The sequence below is a fragment of the Lathyrus oleraceus genome, chromosome 3, assembly GCF_024323335.1.
Source record: "Lathyrus oleraceus cultivar Zhongwan6 chromosome 3, CAAS_Psat_ZW6_1.0, whole genome shotgun sequence".
Classification (NCBI taxonomy): Eukaryota; Viridiplantae; Streptophyta; class Magnoliopsida; order Fabales; family Fabaceae; genus Lathyrus; species Lathyrus oleraceus.
Window position 1 is genome coordinate 123,446,188 of NC_066581.1, and position 9,473 is coordinate 123,455,660.

The 9,473-nt window shown below is 40.9% G+C and overlaps 1 protein-coding gene and 1 long non-coding RNA gene across 2 annotated transcripts; one reads left to right on the plus strand and one right to left on the minus strand.

Annotated features, from left to right (window-relative positions):
• The first annotated feature begins 4,088 nt into the window (after positions 1–4,088).
• Positions 4,089–4,779, plus strand: LOC127125736 (uncharacterized). The gene is made up of 4 exons (XR_007804794.1): positions 4,089–4,137; positions 4,263–4,360; positions 4,461–4,515; positions 4,639–4,779. It is a non-coding gene; the product is annotated as an uncharacterized LOC127125736 (long non-coding RNA).
• Positions 4,780–4,788: 9 nt separating this feature from the next.
• LOC127125737 (uncharacterized) lies at positions 4,789–6,247 on the minus strand. The gene is made up of 2 exons (XM_051054542.1): positions 5,074–6,247; positions 4,789–4,861 (listed from the first exon to the last, which is right to left on the minus strand). Exons 1-2 carry the CDS (start codon positions 6,245–6,247, stop codon positions 4,800–4,802), a joined length of 1,236 nt encoding a protein of 411 aa, XP_050910499.1. The 3' UTR covers positions 4,789–4,799.
• Between the last annotated feature and the right edge of the window lie 3,226 nt (positions 6,248–9,473).

Here is a 9,473-nt window from a genome sequence, read left to right on the forward strand (position 1 = left end):
AGGTGTGGAGATGGAAAAAAATACAAGTGATGAGGTAATAAGGGAGGTAGTGAAAAAGCCTAGATGGAAGAGTGCTAGAATTGCAAAGGGAAAGGAGGTAGTGAGCGCTACTCCTATCCAAAACCTTCCTTATCCTCATGCTCCTTCCAAAAGGGAGAATGAACGGCATTACGCCCGGTTCATGGATATTTTTAAACAGTTGCAAATCAACATTCCGTTTGCCGAAGCCTTGGAACAAATGCCCAAGTATGCTAAATTCATGAAGGACATACTAACCAAAAAGCGGAGGTATACGGAACCGGAGACCATCGTCCTTGATGCGAGCTGTAGTGCCATTATTCAAAGGACGCTTCCTAAGAAAGAGGTTGATCCAGGAAGAGTTACATTGCCGGTTAAAATTGGTGACGTGTATGTCGGGAAGGGACTTATTGACTTGGGGTCGAGCATTAATCTTATACCTTTGTCAATTATCAAGAGGCTTGGCAACATTGAGATTAAGTCCATCCGAATGACGTTGCAATTGGCGGATAAATCGACAACCCATCCTCATGGCGTAGCCCAAGATGTTTTGGTGAAGGTCGACAAATTCTTTTTCCCGGTTGATTTTATTGTTATTGATATGGAGGAAGATGATGATGCTCCGCTCATCTTGGGCCGACCATTCATGAAGACCGCGAGAATGATGATAGATGTTGATGACGGTTTAATGAAGGTGCGAGTTCAAAATGAGGAAGTCACATTCGATCTATTCGAGGCAATGAAGCATTCCAAAGATAGAAATGATAGCTTTCGCATCGATGTGATCGAAGACGCTATTATGGAGGTTTCAAAGCATATTCATGAGATATCTCTTATGGAGTTAGCTCTTGACGACTCATTGGAGGTTTTCACTGTGGAAGAAGAGCTAGCTCTTGAGGAATGCTTAAAGGAACTTGATAGTTTCGACGACCTACAACCATGGGAAGTAGAGGAGGAAAACTTGAAGAAGGAGGTCATTGATGAAAAAGCGCCAATTGAATTAAAAGTGTTACCTTCGACTTTGAAGTATGTGTTTCTAGATGAGATCGAGGCAAAGCCGGTCATCATAAGCAACCTTTTGACAAAAGAAGAAGAAGCCCGTCTAATCATTGTGCTAAAAACCAATCAAGAAGCTATGGGTTGGACTCTTTCCGATCTAAAAGGAATTAGTCCATCCTATTGTATGCACAAGATTTTGATGGAGGAAGATTTTAAGCCGGTGGCTCAACCACAACGCCGCTTAAATCCTACGATGAAGGAGGTTGTAAGAAAGGAAGTGGTGAAGCTATTGGATGCGGGAATGATTTACCCGATTGTCGCAACCCGAAAAATACGGTCTGCGAAAAAAAACAACCGGCGAAAGAAAATGACAGAAGAGTCGCCACCGTGCGTTATTTATCCCAAAGGAGGGAAAGGAAACGCTCGAAGTAAACCTGGAGAAAAGGAAAGGAAAAGACAAGGTCTCGCAACCAAATCTTGGGTTCGGGAGTCGATTATGCGAAAGGAAGGTATTAGCACCCCTACGCATCCGTAGTACTCTACGGGATCCACTCTTGTTGTTTCTGTCTAAAGGGTGTATGTTTATCTAATGTACTATTTACTAAAAGAAGGGGTCAAAGAAAAATGACTCGCACGGATGTCGCATCCACTGCATACGTATCTCATCTGGAATGAGAATCAGAGTCTTCGTAGCTCGGCTACCTAGGGGTTAAGGATAAGTGTGCTCGCTAAGACATCGCGTCTTATGCCTACGTATCTCATCGGGAATGAGAATCAGAGCAAAACGTAGTTCAGCTAACTACGGGAACAAATGTCTCGATTGCAACTAGGGCAAGAGAAAGGGAAGGTCTCGATCGCAACGAGGGCGAGAGAAAAGAATCGCAACGAGGGCGAAAGAAAACAAGGATTAGTTGTTAGTCGTTAGTCAAACTCGGCAAGACATCGCATCTTGTGCCTACGTATCTCATCTGAACATGAGAATCAGAGTTGCCGTAGTTCGGCTACAAAGGGCAAAACAAACAAACACACAAGCAGGCAAACATGGAGCCTGAATGCCAATCACTGGACTTACATCAGCATCCGAACCAAAACACACACAAAAGGCAAACGTGGAGCCCGACTGCCAATCACTGGACTTACATCAGCATCCGAACCCAACAAAACCACACTGGAACCCGAATGCCACTTAATGGACTTACATCAGCTTCCAAGCACACAACAACCAAACAAGTTAATAGGGAGTCGGGAACTCGAGCCTATAACTGTCAAGCACACACAAAAAGAAAAAAGAAAGGTGCCCGGAGTGGTCTCGCACGACCACCTGCGTACATACCTCGTCTGGAACAAGGATCAGGGCGATGTAGTTCCCCTACATAGGGGTTGCCATCTGAATATGGACTTAGATAAGGAGGACACCAGTTGTGTCAAAAGAGAGTGGGCAATGTGTCCACGCCCTAGCAGTAGGTGTCGCAGCTCGCTGAATCGAGTCTTAGGCAATTACCTCTTTGCAATAGGATGGACTACATGCCACAGGATCGGAGACGCTCAGAAAGGTCTAGAAGTGAGGAAGCTCTGCCCTAAAGTTGTCATGCAATATGTACTTAAGTGTTAGGATTTACAAATGGGAACATCTACCTAATGTTAGCATGCAAAGAAAATGGGAATTCTACCTATGTTATCATACAAAAGGATATGGGAAAACTACCTATGTTATCATACAAAGGGTTCTATCTAATGGGTGCTACCTAATCGGAACAAGAATCGACGAAAGGAGCGAGGAGAAGTGTTAGGGATAAGGGTAGATGGCGATGCATGAAGCAATCGACTTACAAGGTTGATGGCGATGCATAAAGCAATCGACTTACAAAAGGGTGGATGAATACGTGCAGGTTCTGTTAGGTTTTGAAAAAATGATTACTCGACGTTGGATCGAGGTTTTGATCTTGCTTTGAAATGGTTATCGAATGTTCATTTTAATTCTTGTATTAACAGATGAATAAAGAATAAAAAAATAAATATTATACATTTCATGGGAGAGGGATACATTTGTTATGAATGGGGGTTGTCATGGCAATCAAACAATATAAGTATATGCCTCATACACCATACAAGTAGGCCACAGTTAATCACACAAGTAAAATATTTAAACAAACATGTGATCAAATCAAATAATCAAAGAAAAGAAATGAATGAGCATTAAACAACGTGTAAGTGTAAGGGAACCGGCTCATTGTAAGAAAGCCCAAGAGTAAGCTATGTGAGGTTGATGGCGATGCTTAAAAGCAATCGACTTACAAAAGGGTGGAAAAAATGGGCTCGATATTAAATCGAGAAAAGTATGATTTTTATAGTTTGAGAAAAATGGTTTTTTGAACTAAATTCAAATACAATAACTATGCATTATTAACAAATGAAATTATAATAAACATAAAAAACAGATATTAACAAAATACTAAAAGAATAAAAATGCTAAAGGAAAATACAATCAAACAAAAAGCAAAAAGTGTCACACATGAGTATTGAACCCTCCCCATTTAATATTATAAAACTAACCTCTTTCCACTAGACCACTCAACAATATTTGCTACTGATATACTATGTTAAATATATGAACCGGGCTAAAAAAAAGATTTAAAATAAAAAAAACAAAATAAATATTTTTAAGGGTTTTTTATTATCTCGGTTAAAAAACAAAATAAGCTAAATAAATAAAAAGTAAATAATAATAATAAAAGAAAATAAAAGCATATACATTTTTCTGATTTTTGTGTTAAAAATGAAATAAATTAAATAATAAAAGAATTAATTAAAAAGAAAGAAAAAAGAAAATGGAAATACAGAGGTTCGTCTTCATCGTCATCTTCCTCCCCACCTCACGAACTCAACCTTCCCAAGCTCACTCCTTCACTCTCTCTTCTCTCGGTAATGTTCATCAACACTCACCAAACTTCACATTTCTCTCAATGCCACTCTCGTTCTCAACGAACCCCTCTCAATCACTCTCAGCTCACACAATAATTTCAACAACAAGCACATGAGAAAGATAAAAAGAAAGAACGAGAAGTACTTATAAAGTGTCACGGCGGTGGTGGTGAAGGACACGAAGAAGCTGGCCTCCAGGTAATTGATTTTGGGATTTTAGGGTTTCTTCTCAGATTTTCGCCTCCAGCTCTCTGTGTTCTCTCTAGGGTTTTGTTGTCCTCTTTTACTGATTCTACCTTGCTCTTTATACTTCTGTGAATTAGGGTTACAAATTGGTGCCCTTGTGTTCAAAAGTAGCTCTGCAAAGCACTTTGGATGCTCAGAAATTGAATTGCCCTATCCATGTTAGATTCAAGAAAAGGTATCCTTCACAAACTTTCCTCTCTGCTTTGACCTCATACCAATTTGGGATGTTTTTGGACTTTGCCCTCTGACTGTTGGTTAATGATTTTGCACTGTAGGTTTTGCAAATTGACTGATTAATGTGTCCCCTTTTTTACCGCAGTAAAAAAAATGGTGAGCTTGGTTTGCTGCAATCTTATTCATGTTTGGTAGGTTGTGGACATGTCTTAATTTTGATGTGCATTATGTAGCCATACTAATTTTGAACTTATGCATTGTTTTGTCATGGTTTCACAGGTTCATCACTGGTTATTCAAGGATCAAAATGGAACATGGAAGGTTACGGTTAAAACACGGATTGGATTTCATGGGGATGTCTGTAATACATTGGCTGACTTAAAGTAGTTTCGGTTCAATTGTCGCGTACAAATACGTCAATATGGCCTTTCCCAGTTGGTTTATTGCTCCAGCAGGAAGTTGAAGCAAGCATACTCATCACGGCATCCATGCCGCATACAATCTGCACAAACAATCCACATACGTAAACTTCAGCATACCCTGCATAATTCTCTCCAGTGGGACACCAACAAGTTCAAACAGTGAGAACTTCGGCGCCGGTTAAAACAAAGACAACAATGCATAAACCAGTCCCCATACATTCCAACTGTAACTTATCTGATTGTTTGGCCATTGGCCAAGACAATCCAAATCCTCACACTGTCTATGGATTACCAAACGGAAGAAATTGAGGTAATGGCAGTTGGTTGTCCACTTGTAGCCCACACATTTTGAGTTTGAATCTACTGATTCCGGATCCCGAACCGGTTGAATATGCCAGAACAAGATTCTGAACAGACAGGTACAAAATTTCCTCTGGTGTATGATCAACAATAGACACCCCAAACTCAGCAAGATCAACATTGATGTGAAACTCAAAGTCCGTATCTGACATTAGCTGTTGCTTTTGAGAATCATTCACTGATGATGAATGTCTTCGGCTCATAACTCCTATAGGTTCAGTTTCAGGCATCCAATCACTGATCCTAACAACATTGGTTTTCTCTTCCTTTACAATTGTAACACGCAACGCTCTGGTTGGTCCTTCTGCTACATGGACAGGCGTGTGATCAGAAATTTCATCGATATCGTACTTCAGTGATTTCATTTGGTCAGTACCATCTACCAAGAGTTCCAACAAACATCTCCTACCAAGATCTTCCCACAGAAAAGAAGCAACAGAGTTTGGAAGCAGCAGTTGCCAGGAATCACCGATACCATCAGCTTGACGAAAACGAATGGGTAGGAACATCGAACGATTTTCACCTCTGTAAGGACTTGACAATGAATTCAGACGAAAAACCACTTCAAATCGTGATCTCTTAGCACCACTTCTTACTGCAACCCTTAATTGCATTGTTTCATCTCCAACATCTTTTTCCAAACTAATGTGCATTATACCTTCATAACCTACACGGAATGGTGTACTCCATTTGTAGCCATCTATCCGTAACTTCAAAAGTTCAACTTTAGCTGACGACTGCCACTCAAATGGTTTTGGAGGATCAGTGGGATGTATCCATACGACAGACTGAGTATCAGATTGCTGTAGGCAGAGACTACATCCAACCCTATTGATGAACATTGTGTGTGGCTGGAACTGAACCACCTTTGTTCTGTCTGAAGTCATTTTCAACAATGCTGAAAGCTTGTAGTAAGATCTAAAAAGAAGAGGCTGTTGGTTTGGTGTACAATGTGTTCGTCGGTTTTGCAGGCTGTTGATGCTTGGCGGCAGGACCAAGGCTTTGTAGGAATTTGTTGACAGGATATTGTAACAGCAGGTATAGGAGAAGGAACCGTTACGGGCATTGCAGCTGGATTTGTAGGGGAAATCGTGACAGGATTCCATGATGGTTATTGGGTTATTGGTTTGATAGATTTGGTATCAACTTGATACGGGTTTTACATGGTTGCAGCAGGCTGTATTATATTTGGTTCATGGCATTACAACAAGTGTGTTACAGGTATGTTGTTGCTTTGGCTCTAGTTCTGAATTCAACTTTTGAAAATCTGGATGTCCGAAACTCTTGGGAAATTTTAATGAATGGCTTTGGTATTGCAGGGTGCTGCTATGCCGACACGAATTGGCGGCTGACTTCAACTTTTACCTCACCGTTCCGCTTCTGTTTTGATAGGTAATGACCGTAACCTTCAGCTCATGCACCGTAAATCTTACTCGGCTGTTTTCCTGCTATTGATGTAGATTGATAATTGGCCATAGTTTGACTCCGGCATGTTTTCATTTTCAACATCAGGTGGACTTGAAAAGCCCTTAAACAATTTTGTTACTTGATACTGCAGCCTCTGAAAGTGGCTACCATTGTTATCATATTTTGATGAATGCAAGTGAGACTCAACATCAGCTCTAGTTTCATTTGATTCACTTTCTGGACCTAACTGAAGGCTATGAGATGCAATATTAGGACTGAACTCAAACCTTTGCATAAATGCCTGTACCAGAAATCCAACCTGGAAAATTTCATGACAGTAGGAACCAATCTCGAATTTCCAGCCGAAGGGTAAAATAACCGTAATAGAACTTCATCTGATTCTTAACCAACAATATTCATCAAGCCTATTGTTAATGCCACGGTGAAACCAGTAAGTCTTCATTTTGCCTGTTTCAATCTACAAATAGTTTCGGTTTTGGGTAAAACTATTGTGGCTTCCATTCATGTTTTTTTTGTCTACTGCAGGGCCAATTGTAGGTTTGTTATGGCCTTTTGTTGGTTAAATCATGGAGATTTGGCCTTGTAATGTGGTGTATTGTGAGCAAGGAATGAGCACACTCATGTGGTGCTGCTGCAGTTGGTTTTATGCTTATGTGGTAATGTTGGTTTATTGCAAGTTGGAGTTGATTGCGTTGAGATGTTGCAACAAACATCAGCTCATCTTCTGGTCATCCCTTATGTGAAAGTTTTTCTTTTGCTAGAGTTGCTCCTGAGCGAAAGGAACTTATCTTGACCACTTTCAAAACAGTTGGACGGGTAACATTGATGTGCGGGGATGGAACCAATGATGTTGGAGCTTTAAAGCAGGCCCATGTAGGAGTTGCTCTTCTGAATGCGATGCCGCCAGCCAAAGGTGGAAACTTCTCTTCAAATTCATCCGCCGAAGACAGTTCAAAACCCCACTAGCCATTCAGCTGTTAACCGTCATGAAACCGCCATTGTTGTGTTGGATTGTGAGCAGGGGTTTCCAGGTTGCAGCTTCCATGCCATTATCATCATGACAAACTCAAAGTCAAGTATAGGCTCCACTGGTTATGTGCTTATGGTGCTGCTACAGAATAATAGACAAGGCAAAGTGTGTGCAGTAGGTTGTAGCATGAACTGCTGCAGCAGCAGGGGTAGCATAGTGTCTCCATTGGTTAGGTCATGTATTTGCATGGTTATGCTGCATTGTTTCAGGTTCAAGCCAAGAGTGATGGGCAAGAGACAAACTCACGTTGTTAGGGAACTCTTTGGAAATCTGTTAGGGACCAACCAAAGCCAAGGGTCAATGGTTCCAAAATGCCAAAGTGACATGGTATACAAAAATGCATTACTTGCAATGGAAGCAAACAAGAGAAAGATCTCACCAAGCATGGGGATTGGATGAAGAATCAAGGCAAATTAGGTTAGGTTAGGTTTTTGATGGTCAAAAAAAATGGGAAGGTTGACTTTGGTCAAAGTTGACCAGAAAGTCAACTGTTGACCAAAGTCAACAAATGGTTAAAATGTATTTTCTTTTTGTATTTTCTTTGTAAATGGAATTCAATGGACAATTATGGGTGAATTTAGGGTTTAATGAAATTGGGTTGACTTTGGTCAAAGTTGACCAAAAAGTCAACTGTTGACCAAAGTCAACAGTTGGTCAAAAATGCCAAATTTCATATTTTTTTGTAGGGATTCACATGTAATGGTTTACAAAGACATGAAATAAATGGAAATGGATTAACAAAATGGTTTGAAGCTGGTTTCCAAATTGTTTTGTTTATGACTTGAGTGCTTGACTTTGAAAAAGAAAATAACTTGACTAATAATATATATGAACAAAAACATCAAATGAGACCACAAGGCTAGGGTTTTGACATAGTATCCATGAACCAACAAACATGACTGACAAGTGGCTAGAAACACAAGAAACTTGGTTGTTCAGATGACCCAGACCATAGGGGTATCCACAATCACAACACCATGACTTTGGATCAAAACCAAACCTCATGTAAAACCAAAATTAGGTTAGGCCAAGCATGCCAAAAAAAATCAGGAGCAAAATCGGGGTATGACACCGATCTCGGATAGTCCATGGGTTAGTCCCGTGCACGTGGTTCCGAAGAAGGGTGGAATGACCGTAATCCGAAATGACAAGGACGAATTGATCCCCACTAAAGTTGCAACGGGGTGGAGAATGTGTATAAATTATAGACGGTTGAATACCGCGACTCGAAAGGACCATTTTCCACTCCCATTTATGGATCAAATGCTCGAAAGACTATCGGGCCAACAATACTATTGTTTTTTGGACGGCTACTCCGGGTACAACCAAATTGCGGTTGACCCGGTTGATCATGAGAAGACGGCTTTCACGTGTCCGTTTGGAGTGTTCGCATACCGAAAAATGCCCTTTGGGCTGTGCAATGCACCGGCGACCTTCCAACGATGTGTCCAAGCCATTTTTGCCGATCTGATAGAGAAAACAATGGAAGTCTTCATGGATGACTTCTCGGTATTTGGTGGGACGTTTAGTCTATGCTTGGCAAATTTGAAGACGGTGTTGGAAAGATGTGTGAAAACCAATTTGGTGCTTAATTGGGAGAAGTGTCACTTCATGGTGACCGAGGGGATCGTGCTAGGCCACAAAGTCTCTAGAAGGGGGCTTGAAGTGGATAGAGCTAAGGTTGAAGTAATTGAAAAATTACCCCCTCCGGTGAATGTGAAGGGCATCCGTAGCTTTTTGGGGCACGCGGGGTTCTACCGGCGCTTTATCAAGGACTTCTCAAAGGTGGCTAAGCCTTTGAGCAATTTGCTCGCCAAGGACCAGGTATTTCTCTTCACCGAAGATTGTTTGCAAGCTTTTGAGGTTTTAAAAGA

Coding starts and splice junctions, on each gene's coding strand:
- LOC127125737 (XM_051054542.1), bottom strand. CDS start 6,247: ATGGAATCCTGTCACGATTTCCCCTACAAATCCAGCTGCAATGCCCGT. Junction 4,862..5,073: donor ACCTCAATTTCTTCCGTTTG/GTAATCCATAGA, acceptor TTGTTTGTGCAG/ATTGTATGCGGCATGGATGC.